Here is a 25,785-nt window from a genome sequence, read left to right as displayed (position 1 = left end):
GGAATATAAATAATAGTGAAAGGGAATATAAGGGAAGGGAGAAGAAATGGGTGGGAAATATCAGAAAGAGAGACAGAACGTAAAGACTGCTAACTCTGGGAAACGAACTAGGGGTGGTAGAAGGGGAGGAGGGCGGGGGGTGGGAGTGAATGGGTGACGGGCACTGGGGGTTATTCTGTATGTTAGTAAATTGCACACCAATAAAAAATAAATTAAAAATAAAAAATAAAAAATAAAAAAAAATGTACCAAATGAAAATATACCCAAATGAAAGCAGAAACAAAGTGCTCTGGGAAGGCTGAGAAGCAAACCCTGAGTTCTCACTGGGGACAAGGTGAAGTAGAAAATCAGAGATGTCCCAGGGAATAATATGAAGACTAAAGAGAGCACAGACTCTGGGATAGATCCCATCACTTACTTGCTAACTGTTTTAAGGTTATTATGTACTTCTCCCTATCCATTTCCTGATCAGCAAAATGAGGATAATATTACTATCATTTTGTGTTATAAATTAGTTGATACATGTAAAGTGCTCTGAACAATTTCTTCATCATAGGGCGATTAAAATTGAATAAAATACTACACAGAAAGTGTATTGTAAAATTGCTTGTCATTGTATACACTTATCGAATGTTAATTATTATGACACTGGTATTATCATAGTATTAGCTGCTCTACTTCCAATCAGATCATTTTAAAGCTCTACTACTAGCTTACAGAAACTAATTAGAGGATTAATATGTCCTGTTTTCAGCAAATTGGTCAATTAAAAGGAGAACCAGAAAAAACCCTAAGCTTGCAAAAACATGAAAGACACCCTTACACCTTTATGGTCTGCAGATCTAGGATCAGAATTATAACTAAAAAAGCACTTCAGTACAGTAAATATTTTTTAAAAGATTTATTTTAGAGACAGCATGCTTGTGCGCACAAGCCAGGGGAGGAGCAGAGGGAGAGGGACAAGCCGACTCCACAGCGAGTGCAGCACTGACTCAGGGCTTGATTACAGGACACTGAGATCATGACCTGAGCCAAAATCAAGAGCTGGACAACTAACTGATTGAGCCACCCAGGCAACCCTAGTAGAGGAAATATTTTTAATGATGGCACCTAAAGCAGGTTTAGGTCAGTGACACACCAAATAAATAATCATGTACTATATCTTAATAGAAATTTCACTAATTTTTATATACATAGTTAACCTATCTTAAGCAGGCACTGCCTGTCCCCGGTTTCTAATACTTCTGATGTTAGAGACCCACAGTCTCTCTCCCAGGACAAGCTCCTGTGCTGAAGCTCAACAGAGATTCTGTCTTAAAAATTCAGAATTCCAAACTGAGTCATAGGACTGAAGGTTGAAGGAGGAGATGACTGGAATTGAGAGAAGTTCCACCAACTCCTGCTATTGTTCTCACAACTTCCCAGCCTCTTGCTGTTCCCTAGGTTTTATTCAATTCTGTTCCAGGTTTTGAGGGATCTCTGATAGCAAATAAACTCCTTTTTGCTTAAGTCAGCCAGAATTAGTTTCTGTTATTTGTACCAAAGAACCTTAACAATAAACTTGTTAAATTTTTATTTATTTATTTATTTATTTATTTATTTAGATTTTATTTATTTATTCATGAGAGACGGGGGGGGAGAGAGAGAGACAGAGAGAGAGAGAGAAGCAGAAACACAGGCAGAGGGAGAAGCAGGCTTCATGCAGGGAGCCTGACGTGGGACTCGATCCCGGGTCTCCAGGATCAGGCCCTGGGCTGAAGGCGGCGCTAAACCACTGAGCCACCTGGGCTGCCCAAACTTGTTAAATTTTTATAATAAATACATTCTCATACCTCTGAGTTTTAATGGAAATCAATGAGAAAGGACACTTTTTCCACTGTATGTATATGCACAATTGTATAAACAGGGACCTGAAATTTATACCTTCCTTTGGCCTCAAGTATTTGAAAAGCCTAAGAGGACGTCTGCCTTTATTTTATTCTCCATATATTTTTGTCAATTATCTTTTAATGTATAGATTCATGCTCAAAAAACAGTAGATTCCTATTTGATAAGAATAAGGTCCAATTGTTTGGCAAGGATTCAAGCTCTTTCTTAACCTGAGGCAATTAACAACTTTACCTTCATCTCCTGCTATTAACCCAATATTTATCAGACAGCAACCAAATAATGTGCAGATGCCCATATTACCATATTTCTCATCTTAACATCTTAATGATGTTTGTTTACTCTGCTGTATTATCTAAAACTTTTCAAATTCCATATACCTAGTTCAAATATCCAAGTTTTTCCCCTACTTCCTCAAATACTTCTCCCTCTGCATATCCCAGTGTTTCATTTACACATCCAATGAAGCACATTTCATTGAATGACTTGTGATAGGTCGCTACATAGGATCTGCTTCACCAATACACCATACATCCTCTGAAACCAAAGGCCACATGTACATAATCTCCAATTATGTACACTTAGCCCCAGCACAGTATATTAAGTGCATTTTGCACTCATTCATTAGCTCAATTAAATTGTTTTTAGAATATTACTAATTATAAAAATTATTTTAAATACTTTATCAGAAGCCACATGCAGAAGAATGAAACTAGACCATTCTCTTACACCATACACCAAGATAAACTCAAAATGGATGAAAGATCTAAATGTGAGACAAGAATCCATCAAAATCCTAGAGAAGAACACAGGCAACACCCTTTTTGAACTTGGCCACAGCAACTTCTTGTAAGATACATCATCTATGAAGGCAAGGGAAACAAAGCAAAAAAGAAACTATTGGGACTTAAGATAAAAAGCTTCTGCACAGCAAAAGAAACAGTCAACAAAACTAAAAGACAACCTATAGAATGGGAGAAGATATTTGCAAATGACCTATCAGATAAAGGGCTAGTATTCAAGATCTATAAAGAACTTATCTGGGATCCCTGGGTGGCGCAGCGGTTAGGCGCCTGCCTTTGGCCCAGGGCGCGATCCTGGAGACCCGGGATCGAATCCCACATCGGGCTTCCGGTGCATGGAGCCTGCTTCTCCCTCTGCCTATGTCTCTGCCTCTCTCTCTTTCTCTATGACTATCATAAATAAATAAAAATTAAAAAAAATAAATAAATAAAGAACTTATCTAACTTAGCACCCAAGAAACAAACAATCCAATCATGAAATGGGCAAAAGATAAGAACAGAAATTCCAAAGGAAGACATAGACATGGCTAACAAGCACATGAGAAAATGCTCTGCATCACTTGCTGTCAGGGGAATACAAATCAAAACCACAATGAGATACCACCTCACACCAGTGAGAATGGGGAAAATTAACAAGGCAGGAAACAACAAATGTTGGAGAGGATGTGGAGAAAGGGGAACCCTCTTGCACTATTGGTGGGAATGTGAACTGGTACAGCCACTCTGGAAAACTGTGGGGAGGTTCCCCAAAGAGTTAAAAATAGAACTGCCCTACGACCCAGCAGTTGCACTGCTGGGGATTTACCCCAAAAATATAGATGCAGTAAAACGCCGGGACACCTGCACCCCAATGTTTATAACATCAATGTCCATAATAGCCAAACTGTGGAAAGAGCCCCGATGTCCTTCAACAGATGAATGGATCAAGATGTGGTCTATATATACAATGGAACATTCGCCATTAGAAACGGCGAATAGCCACTATTTGCTTCAACGTGGATAGAACCGGAGGGTATTATGCTGAGTGAAGTCAATCAGAGAAGGACAAACATTATACGGTTCTCATTTATTTGGGGAATATAAAAATTAGTGAAAGGGAATAAAGGGGAAAGGAGAGAAAATGAGTGAAAATATCAGTGAGGGGGACAGAACAAGAGAGACTCCTAACTCTGGGAAATGAACAAGGGGTCGTGGAAAGGGAGGTGGGTGGGGGGTTTTTGGGTGACAGGCACTGAGGGGGGCACTTGACGAGATGAGCACGTGGGTGTTATGCTGTATGTTGGCAAATTGAACTCCAATAAAAAATATACAAAAAAAACTGTCAGAAAGGTAGAAATTGCTAATCTGTAGTATTTACATTATTTTTAGAACAAGTTCTCTTCTTGGCATTTCAATTAGTCATAAATATGAAATGGTGAAAACTAAGTTAATGCATCCCCATTCCTAGTATTTTAAAGCCACAAACCACAGGAATTTGCTTCCATCTCAAACTCCATTCATAGAGAGAGGCAAGTCTCATTCTTCATCACTGACTTGACTTAGAACCTTTTTCATAATGCCAATATAACAATGATTTGATTATTATAGCTTTATCAAAGTCTTAAAATCAGGTATGGTGCACCTGGTTTTGAGATTCTTTTTTCAAGATTGTTTTGGCTATTCTAGGTCCTTCGAATGTCTATCTAAACTTTAAAAAAGTGTTTTAACTTTTCCTTCTGGGATTTTGATTGGGATTGTGTTAGATCTATTGACCAATTTGGTGAGAGTGGGTATTGTAACAATATTGAATTTTCCAACCCATGAACATATCTCAATATTCACGTATTTCTAGGTATTTTCTTCATATGCTATCGTAAATGGTATTATTTAAAATTTTTATTTTCTAATTGCTAACATATACAAGCATGTAGTACATTGACCCTGTATCCTGAAACCTTGCTAAGTTCCAGTAGCTTTTTTTTAAAGATTCTGTAATATTTTTTAGATTCTATAATATTTTTGCATACAACTATGTCTTCTGTGAATAATGGAAGTTTTATTTTTTTTCCTCCCCATCTTTATGCCTTTTATTATTCCTGCCTTATTTACCTAGCTTAGATCTCTAATACAACCTGGAATAGAAGTGGTAAGAATAGACATTCTATCTTTGTTTCTGATACTGGTGGGGAACAGTAGGCTTTTTTCACAGATGTCCCTTTTCAAATTGAGGAAGCTGCTGTTTATGCTTAGTTTGCCGGCAACTTTTATTATGAAGAAGTGTTCGCTTTTGCCAACTCTTTTTTTTTTTTTTTTGGCACCTAGTAAGATGATATGATTTTTTTTTTCTATTTTGTTAATGAGGCAAAGTACATTGATGACCCTACTTGGTCATGATGATTCTTTAAAAAAAAAAAAAAAAAAAAAAAAAAAAGATTTTACTTATTTGACAGAGAGAGCACAAGCAGGGTAGTGGCAGAGGGGAAAAGAAAAAGCAGGTTCCCTGCTGAGCAAGGACCCTGACATAGAGCTTAATCCCAGGACCCCAGGATCATGACCTGAGCTGAAGGCAGACACAAGTGACTGAGCCACCCAGGTGCCCCATGATGATTCTTTTTTATGAATTACAATTATCAAATGGGTAAGGAACTATATGGGAAAAAATGGACCTTTAAAAAAAAAAAAAAGATTTATTTATTCACAAGAGACACAGAGAGAGGCAGAGACATAGGCAGAGGGAGGAGAAGCAGACTCCATGCAGGGAGCCTGACGTGGGACTCAATCTCGGGACTCTGGTATCATGCCCTGAGCTGAAGGTAGACGCTCAACCATTGAGCCACACCCAGGCGTCCCAAAAATGGACCTCTAAAGAGAAAAAAAAAAATCAAATGATCATCTCATCTCTTTCTGCACTCCATATAAAACAATTAGAGATTAAAAAATTAGAAATGAAACTAAATATAAAAAAATTAGAACTAGAAGAAGCATTTAACTATCATTGCAACCTTGGCATAGGCAAAGACTTCTTAGAATACAAAAAACATTTTCTGGAAAAGAAAAACAAATTATAAATTAGACCTTATCAAAACAAAAAAATTCAACCCATCAATAGACATCACTTAGGAAATAATTAGGCAAGCCACAGACTGGGAAAAAATATTTGAAGTAGATAAACGACCTTGTGTCCAAAATATATGAAGTCATTAATAACAGATAACTCACTAAATATATGAATAAGGTTTGAAAGCTACACAAAAAACAAAGATACTTAATTGATAATAAACACATGAAAGGTTGTTCAACATCATTACCTGTCAGGAAAATGCAAATAAAAGCCACTCTGAGACACTAATTCACACTAGAATGGCAAAAATCAAAAAGACTGACCATACCAAATGTTGGAGAAGACATGGAACTAGAAGTCCCATATGTTGTTGGTCGACGTGCAAAACAGCATTAGCCACTTAGAGAACTATCTGAAAGTTTGTTATAAAATATGTCTTCCTACAATAATGTAATTCTTCTCCTAGGTATTTACCCCAAAGAAATAAAAAAAAACTTGTGAGACATAAAAAAACTTGTGCCAGAACATTCACAGAAGCTTTATTTTTAATTGTGCCAAACTGGAAACAACTTAAATATCCATAAATAAGAGAATGCATAAACTGTAATACATTCTTCAATGGAACACTACTGAGCAATAAAAACAAATACCTATGCAATAACACAGAGAAATCTCAAAAACATGCTGAGTGAAAAAAGTCAAAACAGGCAAAAACTAAGCCATAGTGATAGTTAGGGATTGCTAAGCACTGGGGTGGGGGAAGGTAGGGGGATGGGTAAAGGAGAGGTTAAGAATTAGAAAGTAATTGGCTGGATAGAGACATAGGGAACTTTATAAGGTGTCAGAGATATTCTTAATCTTGGTTTTTCTGGGTGTTCATTACACAAGTGTATCACATGTCAAAATTCATCAATCTTTGTATTTAGGTATATAAAAATTAAGTATACAAAGATTTGTAACTTTGTATTTTATTGTATGTAAATCATACTTCATTTTAAAAGTGAAAAAAATTACCCATGATGAGTTTATTTTTTTAAGATTTTATTTATTTATTCATAAGAGACACAGAGAGAGAAAGGCAGAGATACAGGCAGAGGGAAAAGCAGGCTCCCTGCAAGGAGCCAGATGTGGGACTCAATTCCGGATCCTGGGATCACACCCTGAGCCGAAGGCAGAAGCTCAACCACTGAGCAACCCAGGTGTCCCCTGTGATGAGTTTTTAAAACAAACTATACAACTAATTACTTTTATGTTTGACACAATCTTGTTTGTAAGGTGGCTAGGTAAAGTAAGGGGGAAGTTATTGGTGACAATAAATATTAATGCAACCTTCTTACTTGCTTTTTTTGAAAAACCCATAATATCCTACTCTTACAAGGAGATACATAAAACTTTGATTGTAAAGCACTTGGGCAGCCTGGGTAGCTCAGCGGTTTAGCACTGCCTTCAGCCCAGGGCATGATCCTGGAGACCCAGGATTGAGTCCCATGTCTGGCTCCTTGCATGGAGCCTGCTTCTCCCTCTGCCTGTGTCTCTACCTCTCTGTTTCTCATGAATAAATAAATAAATAAAATCTGTAAAGCACCTTGTTATATTTATCTTCTCGTTCATTCACTTTCATCCTATTTTTATTTTTCCCCAAGATTTTATTTAATTTCAAATTAGTTAATATATAGTGCAACATTAGTTTAAGGAGTAGAATCTGTTGATTCATCACTTTACCCAGTGCTCATCACCAGCACCCTCCTTAATGCCCAGCACCCATTTACCCAATCCTCCTTCCCTCCACCTTCGGTTTGTTCTCTATAGTTAAGAGTCTCTTATGGTTTGCCTCCCTCTCTGTTTTCACCTTATTTTATTTTCCTTCCCTTCCCCTATGTTCATCTGTTTTGTTTCTTAAATTCCACATGAGTGAAATCATATGGTATTTGTCTTTCTCTTACTGACTTACTTAGCATAATACACTCTAGCTCCATCCACATCATTGCAAAGGGCAAGGATGCCATTCATTTTTGATGGCTGTGGAATATTCCATTGTTTATGTATACCATATCTTCTTCATCTATTCATCAGCCAATGGACATTTGGACTCTTTCCATACTTTACTGTCAATTCATTCATTTTCACTTTAAAATTGAAAAATCTCAGGCAGCCCGGGGGCTCAGCAGTTTAGTGCCACCTTCAGCCCGGGGAGTGATCCTGGAGACCGGGGATCCAGTCCCACGTCGAGCTCCCTGCATGGAGCCTGCTTCTCCCTCTGCCTGTGTCTCTGCCTCTCTCTCTCTCTCTCTCTCTCTCTCTCTCTCTGTGTCTCTCATGAATAAATAAGTAAAATTTAAAAAAATAAAATAAAATAAATAAAATAAAATAAAATAATAAAATAAAATAAAATAAAATAAAATAAAATAAAATAAAATAAAATTTGAAAAATCTCTAATTCTTAGAAAAATCATATCCAGGACTCAGGAAAACCATATTTAAGAAATCAGAATATTTTTGTGGACTCAAATTTTAAAAATTATGCTAATACTTGTTTAATATTATTTAGCATTAATAGTTCCATAGGTACAGTAACATAGGAATTGGGCACTTTCAAGAACTATAAAGAATACAGTAGATTATCATAATAAAAGGCACAAATTATTGGACAGCACAATTTGGACATATAAAATCAAATTTTAAATGTGCTTATATCCCTTTAAGCAATTCTAGTTCTTCAAAATTACCATAGTAAAATAACAGAACAAGTCTGTGAAGATAGATGGAATATATGTATACACACACAAACGATAGGGAGAATGTTAGAAGAAGTAAGAAGAAAAAAGAAAATTCACTATCTCTAGGAAACTGGTCAATCTTCCATAATGTGTCCGTCCACTGAAAACAGTATACTCACTGACATGGAAGACAATGTCAATAAAAAATTAGTATCTATGTTTGTCTGGGGGTGTTTGCCGAGAGTAAGTACGCCTGTTCATTTATCATTCAGTAATTCAAGAAAAATAAAACCCAGAAAGATATACACAAAAACATTCATGAGTTATTCCTGGGTGATGGGGTTCATAGATGATTTCCATTTTTATCATTATTACCTTGTAAATTGCCTAAGTCTGCGCTGTCCAGTAGAAATATAATGTGACATAAGCAATTTCAAATTTTCTAGCCAGTATGTAAGTAAAAAGTAGATGAAATTAATTTTAATAAATTTTATTTGACTGGATAGGTTTCTTAATCATTTCAGCTTATAACCAATATTACAATCTTTTTAAAAATTTATTTAAGTAATCTCTTCACCCAACATGGGGCTCAAACTCACAACCCAAAGATCAAGAATCACATGCTCAAAAAAAAAAAAGAATCACATGCTCTTCTGAAGATCAAGAATCACATGCTCCCTGACTGAGCCAGCCACGCACCCCAATATTAAAATCCCAGTGAAATATTTTGCATTTTTGCACTAAGTCTTAGAAATCCAGTGTGTATCTCACACTTATTGCATATCTCAATTTGAACTAATAATACTTCAAGTGCTCAACATATGTAGCTAATAGCTACCAGTTACATTATCAGGCAGTTAAGGTCTTAATCTTCGTAATAAACACTGTATTTTTAACGAAAAGGAAAAATCATCTTTTAAGCAGTCACTTGACTGCTCTCAGAAACCTTTTTCCAAAGTCTCTCACCTGAATATTATATAATCTTTTGAGTTACTCAAACTGTTTCCAGCATTCTCTGGGAAAATTCTGTTTTTAAAATTGAACAGGTTGGTCTGAGCTTGTGGAAGAAAGAACTACAATACAAAAATTAAATAAAAATGTATATAGGAAAAAAAAATGTATATAGGTGGGTGTATGCATAAAGCCAATTCCCTGATTTCCACATGTTCTAATAGTGAATTCCTGGTGGTCAAATTTAATAAATAGTAACTGATTAGCTATATACTATGAACATTATTTTGAGGTCTTTTAATGTGAGATTTAGATCATTCAGAGTATGTTTAATCAAATAAAGAATTAAAATAACTTCTGCTTCGCAAACCTCTGAGTTCTCAAAACAAGAAAAAGATCATAATCATTAGATGCATCAAACATAGGCTGGAAAAATTAAGGATTCATTCAGTATATCTTTAAATAAACCTGAGAATTTCTATTGGAGCAATTTTCTCCTCCTATTAAAAGAACTGTATCAAATATCTCCTCAGAAGCCATACAAACAAGAGAGTGGTTTAAATTCTCTAAAATGCTTAAAGAAAAACCCATCAATCTACAATTCCATATCCAGCAAAACTGTTCTCAAAAGTGGATTAGGTACTTTTTAAGATAAACAGAAATTGAGAGACTTTATTCCCACTAGACAAGAAGCCTACTTGGAAGAAATGTTAAAAAATCCTTTAGAGTGAAGCAAGTGGTATGTCAGAAACTTGAATATACTTGAAAGAAAAAAGTGTTAGAGAAGAAATAAATAAAGGTTAAATAAAATCTTTTATTTTTTTCTTATTTTTAATTGCTCTAACGGGTAACAGCAACAATGTATTCAGTGATTATGGCTTATAGATCAGTGAAATGAATGACAGCAATGTTATAAGGGATGACATGGAGAACTGGGAGTACTCTGTTATAAGGTACCTTTACTACTCATGAGGCATTATAGTGTTATTTGATAATGGGCTTTGACTGTAAATGTATATTATACAATACAGGAAAACCACTAAAAATGTTTTTTAGGAAATGCAATTGGTATGTTGAGAGGAAAGAAAATGGAATCATATACTCAATTAAAACCAAACAAAGCATGGGGCACCTGGGTGGCTCAGTTGGTTAAGCCTCTGACCCTTGGTTTCAGATCGGGTCATGATCAGGCATTGTAAGATTGAGCTTCACGTTGGGGTTGAGCTGAGCCCAGAGTCTGCTTCAGATTCCCTCTCCCTCTCTCTGCTCACACGTGCACATTCTCCCTCTCTTGCTAAAATAAATACGTAAATAAAATCTTTAAAAAAGGGGGGGGGGAGAGAGAAAAAAGAAACAAAGAACAGGGCAACAAATAGAAAACAATATAGTAGATATTAATCCAATTATATCAATAATCACTTTAAATGTAAGTGGTCTAAATATACCAATAAAAAGATAGTGACTTGTCAGAGTGGATTAAAAAATACAGCCAAGTATATGTTGTTTACAAAAAACCCCCACACATTTTAATTATAAAGACACGGATAATTAAAAGAAAAGCAATAGAGAAAAATATACTCTGCTAACAGTAAATGGAAAAAAAAAAGCTGGAGTAGCTATATTACTCTTGGACAAAGCATGCTTCAGAGCAAGAAAAATTATCAGGAAAAAGAGGGACATTATGATAAGGAGACCATTTCTCCAGGAATATATAGCAATACTTAATATGTTTGCATTTAACAACAATGCATCAAAATACATGAGGCGAAAGCTGATAGAACTGCAACAAGAAATAGATGAATCCACTATTTAAGCTGGAGAGTACAAAACTCTTCAACCAATAATTGACAGATTTAGCAGGCAGAAAATCAGTGAGGACTCCACACTATTCATCAATCAGCTGGATCTAGTTCACATTTATAGAATACTCCATTTAACAACAGCAGAATTCACATTCTTTTCACATTTACATGGAATAATCACCAACGGAGGCCCCATTCTGGGCCATAAAGCACAACTTAAATTTAATAGAAGAGGGGGCACCTGCACAGCTCAGTCAGTTAAGCATCTGCCTTTGGCTCAGGTTGTGATTTCCCAGGTCCTGGGACGGAGCCTAGCATTGCTTTTCACTCTCCCTCTGCTCTCTTTCTCCCCCCGCCTTCCCCCCAACCCCCTGCCACTCAATGCTGTTTCTCAAATAAGTAAATAAAATCTTAAAAAATTTTTTTTAAATAAAAGAACAGAAAACATGCAAAGTATGCTTTCAGACAACAATGTAGAAATCAAAAGAAATTTTGAAAGTATTTGAGGTCTTGAAAAATATTTTAAACATCTGGAACTAAATGAAAATATAACATCAAAATTTGTGAAATGCAGCAAAAGCAGTGCTTAGAGGCAAATTTATAGCATTGAATGAACATAGAAGAAAAAAAAGGGAAACAGTCAAATCAAACCATTAAGATGAACTTTATATAGAGCCCAATTGTATTGGAAAATTAGAGGGGTAAAGGGTCATTTTAACTTTCGACACTGTATAGTGCAATTGTGTGTGTGTGTTTCAAACAATGAATATAAGTGGGTATTACTTTTGCACTCTAAAACATCTTTAAATGGCTCATAAATATGATAAAATATTATAAAACTAAAGAATGAGATAACACCTAAAAGTAAATAAAAGAGATCTGCTTTTCAATGGGAAGCCACAATATGTCAAATTCTTCCTAAATTAATCTAAAAAACTCAATGCTATTCCAAATCAAAGCAAATATTTTTTGGTGAGGGACAGAGGTAGGAGGTAAGCTCTTGAAAAAATACAAAGCATAGTCATATATATATATAGAAAAGGAGAGTAATGAGGGACTTAATGGTAATCAAACAGTACCATCATTATAAAGCTACATTCATTAAAAATTCTGAATATAAGCAAAGAAATAAATGAAATAAATTTAAGAGACTGCAGAAATACATGTAAGTACGTACGTCCAGAAATTTAGTAAATAATAAAGGCTGCATTTCAAATAGATCAGAGAAAAAAATTATTCAACAAATGGTATTGGGACACCTAGCCATTTGTAAAAATATAAAGCTAGAATTCTACTATACTTATTTTCCAAAGTCATTTCCAGAAAGATCAAAGAAAAGATGTTCAAAATATAACCAAAAAGCACTAAGAAAATTGAGAAAATATTTTTGCAACTCTAAGCTAGTACAGTATTAAATAAAAACTTGATATAATAAAAAGATTATTATATCTAACTATACAAAACATCAAAACCCATGCAATGACCAGAAACACCAAATATACTTCTGTCAAAAGATAAATGACTAACTGCCAAAAAACCCTGTAATATACAGTAACTATCCCTAAAAAGTTCTTCAAATCACTAAGAAAAAAACCAACCCAATAGAAAAAAATGGTCTAAAGACAAGAACAATTCACAGAAGAAATAATCATAAACAGACATAAAAGGATATTTAACTTCACTAAAAACTATAAATCAAATAAGATTTTTTTGACCAGTAAAACTGTCAAAATGGAAATGATTTTTAAATCCTAGTGTTGATGAGAATATATGGAGTTTAAAAACAAATGCTTTGGAAGACAATCCAGCAGTACATGTTAATATTTTTAATGTTCACACCCTCTGACTTCACTTCTAAGAATTCACTCTATAGAATTACTTAGAAAGAATACCTAAAAATATATACTTGAATGTTCATTACAGCACTGTTTCTAACAGGCAAAAACTTGGGAGAGTAAAAAATACCTATTGTTCAGGACTGAATTATGTCTCTTTAAAAGATATACTGAAGTTCTAACACCTGTATCTATGAATGGACCTTACTTTGAAAGAGTGTCTTTGTAAACAGAAGGCGAGGTGAAAGGTTAAGGCGAGGTCATTAGGGTTGACATTAATCCAATGACTAGTTTCCTTGTAAGAGAAGACACAGACAAGTAGAGAACACCATGTGATTACATAGGTAGAGCTTAGAGTCATGAATCTATAAATCAAAGAACATCAAGGATTACCAGCAATGCCAGAAACTCGGAGAGAGGCATGGCACAAATTCTCTCAGTGCCTCTAGAAAGAATCAACCCTGCTGACATCTTGATTTCACGGACTGCTAGCTCTCCAAAGAGAGCAAGAATAAATCTGCCTTTCAATAGTTAAAATAAGTTACAAGAAACTAACAAAATAGAGGATGTAGTAATAAAAAGTATGCAACACATATAAATGGAAATATAAGATACATTAATACAAGAGAAAAAATTAAGTTTCTGAATAGCATGTATTAATACCATTTTTCAGGTAAATTAAAAAGAACATCTTTCTCCTTCTCCAACTACTCACCGAAATCCACCCTTCTCAAGTGCTGGCCAAGTCAAATATGGGTTAGACTACTCCCCTCTATAATCCTGACCTGTACTGATACCTTCATAGATCAAATTCACATCCAAGGCCTCAATAATCAACATTCTGCAAAGGATTCCAAAAGCTCTACTCCTACAATTCCCACTATCTAGCCATTACTACCAGGAGTTTCTGCTGCAATCTGGAATTCACACAGCTAACTAAATATTGCCAATTTTTTCTTCACAACATTTCTATAGCCTTGGCATGGCAACTAGATTTCATCCATGTGAACTTGGACTGACTGGCAGTGCCTGCCTGTAGGGATATGCTGAGTACTCGAGACCAGATCTGGACATAGTAGGAAAAAATGCCATGAGCAATAGTTAGTATCTGCCATGTGCACAAAGACCAAGGATTTACTATACCTCATAACCCTTTTTTTGTTTCAGATGCTGCTATAATTCAGGTTCCTTAGCCAGGCCAGGTCAGCTGAGATAAGGAATATGAAAATGTTTACTAAATTTTAAGCCATTACTGAATTATTTCCATTATGGTTACAATTTCCAGTTTTCCCCATCTCTAGGTCCTTCCTATCTTTATACTTTTTTAATCAAAAATCTTTTTTTAAAAAAAAGAGAGAGAAGGGGAGGGACAGAGAGTGAGAGAATTTTTAAGATTTTATTTATTTATTCATAAGAGAGACAGAAAGGCAGAAACACAGAGGGAGAAGCAGGCTCCTCACAGGGATCCAATGGATCATGCCCTGAGCCAAAGGCAGACACTGAACCACTGAGCCACCCAGGCGTCCCAAATCAAAAATCTTTTTGACTCCTTACTACTTAAGGACTGAAACTCAACGTCCTCTAAAATCTGGCCTCAATTTACCCTTCAAACTTATCATTCATTATAGTCTTAAGCAAATACCATTCTCATTTCTAGCCAAGCCAGTCTATTTAATATTTCCTACCAGTCTATTTAATATTTCCTAATGCTTCATGCAAATGTTCTCTCCCTAAACTGACTTACACCTTTCCCTCTATTTGAACTGAGCTGCTTCCTTGTTCCTGACTAAATAAGGGCATGTAAGTCCTCATGTTCAAGTCCCACAATGATGTATCAAATCCCACTGTGATCTATCTTTCTTCTTTATTATTTAAATCTTTAGTATATACTTAGTTTATGAAACATATGTTTTTTTTGCATGATTTTTGTCTTCCCCAGCTACTTGGTAAGTAACTAAGGTATAAAGACTAAATAAATCTTCCTTACTATTTTCACATAATCCAAGGTACTGAGATGGTGTTATTCTCAGTAAATCCTTAATACTTGATCATGATGACATTGCATTAATAAAAACAGAGAAAATCATCTGGGTTTCTAACTAGCTCTGTGCATTACATACAAATCAATCAGCCCCTTTACTACAATGAAAATTTCTTAGGCATTTAAGTATCCCCTAATATTTTATGGCAACAAAAGTATTTGCCATAGTGGAGGGAGAATTTCACTTAAAATTTTTTATCTTGGAACCAAAGACATGATAAACAACTTCACCTCTATTTTAATAATTAAAAATACTAGATAGTTTTTGCTTCTCAACTTGAAAAACATTTCATTGTCCAAAGGTTATGTATGTTTGGCTTATAATTTTGGTCTCATCATTATTAACAGCATTTTATATTCCTAGATATCTTTCGTATTTCCCTTTTCTTTGTAGTTGTCTGGTGCTTAATGAGTACTCTTTTTACACACATTTCTACAGTAATCTTTAGGTCGAGTTAAAAATAAAAATAAGTTTAAGAAATCACTATGGCAGAGAAACCAAGTGGCCAAGGAAACTGAGAAAACAAGTAAAATAACAGAAAGCCATAGTAATTGAACTATGAAGTTACTACAAATCTTTCATTTGATTCTATTTTCTAAAAGGGACTTTTCTAGATTTGCCTCTTCAATATTACTCTAAAGCTAATTATTTCGTCTCTTTAAAAAAGGGTCACAATTCCTCTACACATTAACTCCAAAATGAAACTAATATCTAATTAATTTCACTCTCCTATATTGACATTATAGTCAATAATCCTCCATAACCTCTAAGAAGATATGATAAATAAAAACAATATATTTCTGTTACGCTATATTTGCAGATAGAGTTAAATACACCAAGCATCTTCTAATTACTAAATAAAACATAATCACTTAAAAATATTAGATTGTTCAGTCATAAACCAATAAGAGTTACCTTTACAGTTAACCATATGTGTTACTGTGGACAGACAAGAACGTATGAATTTGTTTTGCTTCCAAAATATTTACAGTGAAAAGTGACTTCTATACTAATATACTGTACTAATGCTGGTTCTATAAACTTCTAGACAGATTAATTTACAATTAATTATCTCTATCTGCTCTATTATACCTCAACTTTGAATCAGTCTTTAAAATGACCAAGTCAGTTTACTATAACTGTTCAATCTAAGACAAAAACTTCTAAAAAATCTTTTTTTACCTTCTTTCACATGTTTCTCCAAAAACAGCCAGAACACTTTAGAAGTGGCAGGTACTCCAAGTGCTGTACATACATTATAGCATTATTCGCTGAAATCCTTGAGTAAGCCCATTTTATAAATCTAGATAGTAAGGCTCAAAGTGGTTAAGAAATTTCCTTATAAACTAGGAATAATGAGAAATAGGATTTAAAACCCAAATCTAAAAAAAAATAAAAAACCCAAATCTGCTAGATTCTTCTCAATCTCCTCCTGTATTTATAATTTACCCCTTATGACCCACACTTTTATATTCACCTTTTTCCTCTGTAGTAGACAAGGTTGCCTTCCCAGCTTTGTATATTCCAAATCTCACAAATATTAATCTTCTCTTTCCATACTCATATCTCAATTCCCTACTCAAATACATTCTCAGCCCTAACTTGCCACCAGTGCTGCTTTAATTCAGGCCTTTATCAAAACAATGATCCATCTAGGCATCTCTCCCTGTAAACCAACTTAAGATTTTAAAACAGAAACAAAGTACCTATTGGACAACTACTGTTACAACCTATATTAGTTCAGCATCTGACTTAAATCATTTTGTTCTAATAAAGGAAGACCTAAGCCCAGATACAACCTGCGTCAGAAACTGAAGATTTGGGGATCCCTGGGTGGCTCAGCCGTTTAGTGCCTGCCTTCCGCCCAGGGCGTGATCCTGGAGTCCCACATCGGGCTGGCTCCCTGCATGGAGCCTGCTTCTCTCTCTGTCTGTGTCTCTGCCTCTCTCTCTCTCTCTCATGAATAAATAAATATTAAAAAAAAAATTTTTGAAGATTTTAATAACCTGACCAAGCAATGAGAAATGCTAAATGAGCTCCTAAGAAATAAAACAGTTAACAATTAATAAGTATTCAGTGATCTGTATGCTAGATATTATAAAAAAATATAGAAAACTACACAGGCATAAGGTCTAATCTCCCAGAATTATATATACGGTGAGAAAACAAAAAAAAAATAATATAAGCAAGTTAAAACAAGTGCTGAGCAATCAAAAGAAATGAAGATTAAAGGTGGTTAATAAAAATGACTTCTTAAGCACCACTAAATCTTGAAACAAAACAGGTGAGCATGGCAAAAAAAAAAAAAGTAGCAGTCAAGGATACTAACCTCAACCATTTGGACCAAAGATGGATGTAGAGAGCTAGTATGAGATTTTTTTTTTTTTCTCAAGCCTTAATTTCTTTTTCAGGACTATATATATTTAACTCCACTTGACAAGTTGGCCTATACTCTATAGAAAATTAAGTTAAATCACAGTACATGAAAAAACAACAGAACTACAAAATAAGACCTGATAAATCTTGTTTTTAACTCTTCTTTATTGTCCTAAGAAAATACTACCAGCTAATGAATTACATCAGAACTATTTAAGTACAAAATACATATTTATTACATACAACTTTAATTGAAACCTCAACTTTCACTAAATCTATTTTTTTAAAGATTTATTTATTTACTTATTTATGATAGACATAGAAAAAGAAAGAGAGAGAGAGAGAGAGAGAGAGAGAGGCAGGGATCCCCAATAAATATATTTTTTATAACTGTGGCAAAATAGATTTAAGATTCATCTCTTGGGAACCCTGGGTGGCGCAGCGGTTTAGCGCCTGCCTTTGGCCCAGGGCATAATCCTGGAGACCCGGGATCGAATCCCACGTCGGGCTCCCGGTGCATGGAGCCTGCTTCTCCCTCTGCCTGTGTCTCTGCCTCTCTCTCTCTCTCTCTCTCTGTGTGACTATCATAAAAAAATAAAAATTTTAAAAAATTTTTTAAAAAAATAAAAAAAAAGATTCATCTCTTCCATGAAACCAATCACCAACCTAGAGTAATATACAAGCATATTTCCATCTAGTAAAGTATGTATGCTTCTGCCTACTTTTTCTGCTGGTGGTTTTACCTTTCTTTGACCTAATTCTCTTCCCTCACCCACTCACTAAACCTAAGGGGAATGAAATCCTGCTAAAGGCTAATTGTCCTGGAATTCCTATCAACAGTGCCTTAATTTAGGCCTTCATATCTTATGTGCACTGTTGTGAAATTACTTGATCTCCTTTGTCTCCACTCTTACAACCCTCAATCCACCTTCTATAGTGCCTTCATCTTTCTCCAAAACTTTCTAAAAGTTGTATCTGATCTTGAGCACTAACTAGTGCAATACTTCCTCAACTGTATCTCTTATACCTATGAAATATACACTGATATCTTAATGGGTTAGAGAAAGTCTGTACTAAAAAAACAAAACAAACAAACAAAAAAAACCTTTGTTTTAGTTTAACCTTAACTCACAAAATATACACCTAAGATTGAAGGGAAACATATAAACATTTCAAATGTGTTTCAAGACTACCCTATCAGAAAACAGTAAACTTCAGTTACCTTCATATATGCTAAAGTCTCCTGTTAATAAGCTTGCTAAAAATAGAAATGCCCAAGTTCCAACTCAAACCCACTGAATATTATCTAGGAATTCGGGCTAGCAATATTTGTAATCTCCACAATGTTTCTAATGCATATCTAAGTTTGAGAACCCAAGCAGATACCTTCGTTGCTCCATAACTACTTGTAGGCCCCCGACTTTCCAAGCTATTTCATTCCTCTCATCATAATCTTAAATATTCAGGTATCACCCATCCTAAAACACTTCTCATCCTCTCTCAATCTCCTAAACTTTTGTGAAAAATAGCAACATCCATATATTTAACATAAAGTCCTTCTAATCCACAAAATTAGCCCATAATATCCCTATTTTAGAAATACGAAAACCAATTCTACTACAGGAAGTAAAACAAAAAGAAAAACAAAAGAAAAACTTGTCCTAAGTGACCAAATGAGTTGGAACTCTGGCAGGCTGACTACAAAGCCAAGATGTTTTACATTGTGACGTGCAGCCTCTTACACATTACTCTGAAGCACTTACTCATCAGTTTACATATTTGTTTCCCTTTTTAGACCTAGTAAGTTCCTTGAGGGTAGGCATCAACCCTGATTTTGACCTCAACATTTAGTTACTCAATATTGTTGAGTCAAAGAAGGAATGCAGCTCCTCCAGAACTGGGACTGCAACTATTTGTTTCATTTCTTGAACTCTTAGGGCTCTGAATATACTTCTGTCCTAACAAATTCCGGTCGACTTGTAAATGTTATTGCTGATGTTTTTAATGAGATAATGTATTTCACTATAATTTTAAACTACAAAAAGCGGCATAGTCAGCAAAGAAAAAAAGGATTTTTCAAAACAAAATAGTCTTTACTCTCAAGTAACTGGAGACTTCAAATATTAATCTTCACAACAATTTCATACCACAAGAGTGTATGAAATGCCAAATTCAAAAGGTAAAGGTGATTAATAATAGATGACATAAAGATACTGAGCACTGAATACTGATGGCTTATTCAGCAATCCACTTATGCTAACCAGAAAGCAAGGCTATCTTTCTCAATCACAGTATTCTCTCACATCTTTCATTTTTCTGAAACCAGTAAACATTACAGGTAAGCATAGAGCAATTAGTCAGTGTACTAGTGTTTGAATATAATGTCCTTCCTGCCTAAGCTTAATGTGTCTGGTATGTAAAACGTAAAACAACTATTTCCTTTCTGATACAGATCATATAGCAAATGAAACTAAAACAAAAAAATTTTAATTTTTTTTTCATTTGCAGATATTGTAACAGTTTAAAGAGCTGGAGATTTTCCTAAATCGAAAATATACAAAAATTAGTGCTGCTTTAAGAATCTCACACACTAATTATACCAAGTTTTGGTGGGGAAAAAAAAAAAAAAAAAGAACTGATTATTCCTTTTGCACCATTTTTTGAAATAAATCAATAACAAGTAAGAAAAAAAACCCTTCTAAAACAACATGATGTAGTGGAAACTACAGCAGACTAGGCATCCAAAGTCCTGGCTTTCTAGTTCTGGTTACCTACTAAACTGCTGTGTGACTTGGGGTTCACTGGCTCAGTTTTCTCATTTGTTCAAAAGCGAGGGAGGGAGGGGACACGGACACACACGACAGTTGTCTTTAAAACTGTTGCCCAAAATTTTGATTTTAAGCCAGTCCTCTTATTTCATTCTTCTAATCAGTAAAATACCAGGCCCGTCTGAATTGAAGGTAATGATTCAATCTCCAAGAGGATACAAAAAGGCTGACTCCTATAAAGTTAACAATTAACCCATAGAGTAACTTTCCAGAAATTGTCTATCCTAACTTCTTAAACAGATAGATGTAGCCTCGTTTGACATATTTAACACTACCAACAGAAGCTGTAAAATGGTACTGCTCTGTTGACATTTCAGTAGGGGTTTCCTGGTTTCCAGTGGCACATACTATGCAGGTGCTAAGACGCAAAGAGGGGAGACAGGGACCCAAACAGCATTTCAGCAAACTCGACTACAGTTCAACGGAGCCACAGCAGTAAGATGCAGCCAGACGAGGCCTACACCACAGAGCAGAACCTCCCCACCCCCAGAAGTGCCAGCAGCCAATGTAATGAATGCTTCCGTCAACAACACACATTCCCCTTCCCACAGCAGAACTGCTTGCTCCCAACCGGCCATCTGGGGTTGGAACAGGCCGCACAGCACCAACCTAAGAATCACTCTCAGGCCCCAAAAGGCCACGAACTACTAGAGACTGTGGTTCTCCTGCGCATGGTCGTGGGGAGAGCAGCACCTCCTCCCACCAATGAAGGGTTAAAAAAAAAAAAAAAAAAAAATCAGTGGAGAGGAGAGCAGAAACCAGGCCTGGTGAGGCTGCTGGAGGAAAAAAAAAAAAAAAAAAAAACGCTGTTTCTCTGCAATGGGGGGCAGCAACATTCCCTGCCCTCATTCTGAACCGATGCAATCGACTTCATTTTCTCCTGGGAGCCTAAACGGGGATCAAAAACCCCCATTCTGGCCCGCTTCATTCATATCCGGGCTTCATTCCCCGATCTACCCACTTCTGAAACCTCTGCCATTGTGAAAGAAGGTAGCCTCCTCCCCACCCCCAGATCAAGCGGCAGGAGGTGAAACAAGGGCCAGTACGGACGCCCGGTTTTTAAGATCCAGCAGCTCGTGCAGGAATAAAATCTCCTCTTGGCCTGAGAGCAAAGTTTGAGCCAGCAGCAAGGGCGCAGACCTGGGCCCGGCCAGGAGGGGTTCCAGGGCGGGCCTGCGGAGGTGACACTTCCCTGCTCACGGTCAGCTTCGGGAGGCGGGGGGCGGCGGCGGCGGCGGCGCCGGCCCGCACCGCCCGCACCCGCCGCGCCGGGCTGGCTGGAGGCCTGGCGGCGGCCGGACCCTCCCCGCGCCGCTCCCGCCTTCGTCCCCGCTCCCGCTTCCCGGCCCTCGTGCCCGGGCCCGTGAGGTATCGTCGGGGATGGCGACGCGGGTCTCGGCCACTGACCACACATTTCTTGCCGAGGAAGGTGAAGAGGGACTCATTCTCCTGCGGGGTGAGCAGCAAGGACCCCACGTTGGTGACCCTCCGCGGCGGCGGCGGCTGCTGCTGGCCCGAGCTCATGGTTTCGCCGGCGGGGCTGAGCGTCCGGGGCCGTCTCCGGCGAGCAGGCGAGCGCTCTCTCCCCTCTCGGTGACAGGGGTGGGAGGAGGGGAATCAGAGGCGCAGCATCTCGCAGCTCCTCGGGCGCGGGGAGGAGGAGGAGGAGGAGGCCGCGGGAAGGAGGAGCCAACGACGGGCCGCGCAAAGAAAGGGAAGCTCCCGGCTCCCGCCCGGCGAGTCCCAGGCCGGATGGTCGTTGACCTCGTACTCCAGCGACTGCGCTAAACTCCCAACTCCTCCTCCAACCCTCCTGCGGCGGCGGCGGCGGCGGCAGCGGCGGTGGTGGCGGCAGCACAATCCAACATGGCTGCGGGGGCGGACGAGACCACAGGACGCAGGACGCGGGGGAGCGCGCCGGAAACGCGCGGCTGCGGGCCGGGCCCGGGAGAAGCGCCCCCCCCCCCCACGCCGCGGCCGGCCCACCGCGCCGGCCCAGGCCCCGCCCACTTCCGGCCGGGGCGCGGGCTGCGAGGCGCGGGCGCGGGCGCGTGGGCGGGGGCGGGGATCGCGCGTGCGGGCCCCTGCTCCCGTGCTGGTTTCTGCGGGGCTTGGGCCGGGCGGCCGCCGTCTGCCAAAAACAGAAGTGGCCCGCGCGAGTTCTGCGGACGCACACCTTGGCGAAGCGTTTGTGCGGCCCCAGGTCCCCCTTCCCCGGAATGGCTCTTATTTGGGGGGCGCAGAAGCCGGACGTTCTTACTGCAGGTCAAAAGGATCTGGAGACGAAGACGGGAAAGTGACGCGCTCCCCTGTGCTCCTGGGTCGGAGCTGCAGGTGCCGGGGGTTTCTCAAACTTTGTGCAAACTTCAGCAGTGGGTGTAGAGGAACACACAGGCCTCTCTCCCGGAGTTGTGAAAGAGCTTGCTGATGGATGTTAACAAAAACCAAACGCACTTAGAATTTTCTACCGCTCGCCTGGAGTGTTGCGTGGGATGAGTGTATTGAGAACATTTAAATTCAGGCTCTTTTCTCTGAAGTGCCCTGAACACGTTTTTCCCCATCTTGAAAATTGGAAAATATTCTCCCCCCCCCCACCTTCTCATCTTTCTATTCCTATTTAATAAAGGTGTAGTATAGAGATAACTAAACCTACTTCTAAGTAGTAAAATTTACCCGGAAAGCATACGTGAAATACCTGATGGACGGTGGTTACTCAAACATTACTTGCTCTATAGTCCTTATCTTCCCTTTGCCTATGGTTTGCTTCCCTTCCCTTAGCTAAGGATCAAAAGTGGAGTTGAAATGTGTATTTTTTATCTTTGTGCTATCTAAGCATGAAATTTCAAAAAACTGTAGCATTTAGAACTCTCTGTATTTCTTCAAATGTATAGTGGTAAATTGGGGGCATAATTTCTTAGCAGAATTTCTACTTAGGCTATATAGGATGCCGCATGGACGATATATGTACTATTATGTGAAAATTACAAAACTTAAAAACTATAAATCTAGAGACAATCATTTGTTCCTAATACTATCTTTATAATATTAAATACTATTTTATCATATTATGTTTTTTCTTTCTTTCTTTCTTTCTTTCTTTCTTTCTTTCTTTCTTTCTTTCTTTCTTTCTTTCTTTTCTTATGATTTTATTTATTTGTTCATAACAGACACAGAGAGAGAGAGGCAGAGACACAGGCAGAGGGAGAAGCAGGCTCCATGCAGGGAGCCCGACGTGGGACTCGATCCCGGGTCTCCAGGATCACACCCCCGGCTGAAGGCCGCGCTAAAGCACTGAGCCACCGGGGCTGCACCATATTATATTTTCTAAGTTTTTTTTTTTTTTTTTTTATGATAGTCACAGAGAGAGAAAGAGAGGCAGAGGCACAGGCAGAGGGAGAAGCAGGCTCCATGCACCGGGAGCCCGACGTGGGATTCGATCCCGGGTCTCCAGGATCGCGCCCTGGGCCAAAGGTAGGCGCTAAACCGCTGCGCCACCCAGGGATCCCCCTATTTTCTAATACTAATTTTGTTCGTTAGTAAAAACTGAAAGGCAGCGATTTTTATGCTAGTATGCTAGCTTTTGAAAGCTTATAAACAACCCAACTATTTTGAAGATGGGAGACACATGGAAGAGGGCTACAGGAAAAAGCAGGCAGCATGGGAGGCTAGTTGAAGGGACAGCAGCTGTGAGCTAACTATTGGGTTCCAATCATTTACAACCTCTTGTTAGCTTAGACTATGTATTGTTTCCATTGCTTTTTTTTTTTTCTTTCAGGAGATATTAAATGGCTTATCTATTTCTAGGTGCAGTTTTCTATTTGCCCCTGTCTTTTTTGTTTAAAAATTATAACCACCATAGACTTTTTTCTCAAGCCCAAATCATTTCTTTAACTTGGACTCAAAATTTGAAATATATTTTGTGCACAAAATTGCAACCTAAGTTCTTATTTTTTACCCCTTTGTTGTTATTTTTGCTTTTCTTTGGCCTTTTTCCAACACCCTGTTCTTAAATGTGGAAAATGTTACCGTGAACATTACGTTGGAAATATGACTTCCTTATTCTTAGGAGCATGTGAGCAAGCAACATTTGGGGTTTTCCCTTCTTACCGTGCATACAAGGATTTTATTTTCCCATGTTCATCCCCATACCAAGCAGTAGCAGTTTGATTTGTTTCAAAGTTTTAGCAAGTCTCTTGTTTCATTCTTGATAGCATATCCTCTATTTGGCAGAACGCAAGACATCTTTCTCTCTGTTTTCTTTGGCAAGTTATTTTCTTATCTCAAATTCTTTTTATCCAGTTTGAGAGATTGGATTTGGTCCAGGAAATAAGAAGGATTCTATTTCCCTTCCATTAAGTATCTTGAAATTTATAAGCTAGGTTAAGAAGACTGTAAGGATTTTATCTTCTTATATGTATAAAATGCATATGCTATATTAAAATGTCTATGAAGATAAGTAAGAATAAGGCAGTTCTTAAATTTAATTTCTTCCATTTGACTTTCCGGCCGAAAATCTATTCTACTTTTATTTTCTTCTTTTTTGCTATGACCCTTTAAGGAAAAGTCCTCATTTTAACAGAAAACATTAGGGTAGCTTATTTATGGAAATGAGGGCATAATTTCAGAAGTATTCCCTGCCATTATCATTATACTTTGCAAATTTCTCTTTTGTTAATCCACTTTTCTTCACAAATATCACTGTTTACATACTGTTACAAGTCCTTTGAAACACTCTGTTCTCCTTACTAATGTTAATAATTTAAAATGTAGTGACACCCATCATTGCAGAGGAATGTGGAGGTAGCCACACACAGGAATCAATTGCATTGAGCAGCCATTGTAGCTATAATTACCAGTACTGACTAGCTGCTTTACTTGGCAGAATGGAGTTTAGAGACAGAACCCCAGCCAACCTGGATACTGCAGGGGTGATGAATGTGATTTCTACCATGCAACCTCCAAGTTCCTTGGGTTTAAAATGCTCACGTTGTCTATGTTTAAGTAAATGTTGTTTATAACAATGTTTAAGAGAATTTGTCCTAGTACTTTCTCTCATTAAATGTTGCATGTTTTGTTTTTCACCAACTAAAATCTTAAAAAGCAAGCTAGCAAACTATTTTCCCTTCCCTCTTCCTTTTATTTTTATTTTTAGAGAGGGAGCAGGTAGGAGGGACACAGGGAGATGGAGAGAGAATCTTAAGCAGGTTCCATACCCAGCACACAGCCCCACACATGGCTCAAATGTCAACCCTGAGATCATGACTCCAGGCAAAATCAAGAGGCAGACACTAACTGAGCCACCCAGGCATCCTCCCCTCTTTCTCTTAAATTCATTTTGTGTCTAAGCCTCTCTGGAGCTTACCTTTTTAAGAAATAAATTTTATTTATAATTCTGATTTCTTACTGATGTTAGTAGAAAATATTCATGTTAGCAAACTACAGTGATAGTCACTACCACTATATGGCATAATCTCCAGATACCTTTATTGAAGAAATTATTTAAA

The 25,785-nt window shown here is 37.6% G+C and overlaps 1 protein-coding gene and 1 long non-coding RNA gene across 3 annotated transcripts in view; one reads left to right on the top strand and one right to left on the bottom strand.

The window, feature by feature from the left end:
• Positions 1-22,190, bottom strand: part of WASL (WASP like actin nucleation promoting factor) — a 72,903-nt gene extending 50,713 nt beyond the window's left edge. Inside the window, exon 1 of one of the 2 annotated variants that reach the window (XM_038556644.1) lies at positions 21,689-22,190. In XM_038556644.1, the coding sequence (XP_038412572.1) occupies positions 21,689-21,805 (117 nt within the window). In that variant the 5' untranslated portion in view covers positions 21,806-22,190. Of the gene's footprint in view, positions 1-16,259; positions 16,323-21,688 lie in introns of those variants that run through there. The other variant, XM_038556646.1, reaches the window with a different exon arrangement.
• A 131-nt stretch (positions 22,191-22,321) lies between these two features.
• LOC119874505 lies at positions 22,322-25,309 on the top strand. The gene is made up of 2 exons (XR_005369338.1): positions 22,322-22,615; positions 23,637-25,309. It is a non-coding gene; the product is annotated as an uncharacterized LOC119874505 (long non-coding RNA).
• The last annotated feature ends 476 nt before the right edge of the window (positions 25,310-25,785 follow it).

The sequence above is a fragment of the Canis lupus genome, chromosome 14, assembly GCF_011100685.1.
Source record: "Canis lupus familiaris isolate Mischka breed German Shepherd chromosome 14, alternate assembly UU_Cfam_GSD_1.0, whole genome shotgun sequence".
Classification (NCBI taxonomy): Eukaryota; Metazoa; Chordata; class Mammalia; order Carnivora; family Canidae; genus Canis; species Canis lupus.
The sequence above is the reverse complement of the archived record's forward strand: the minus strand, read 5'-3'. Positions and strand labels throughout refer to the sequence as shown.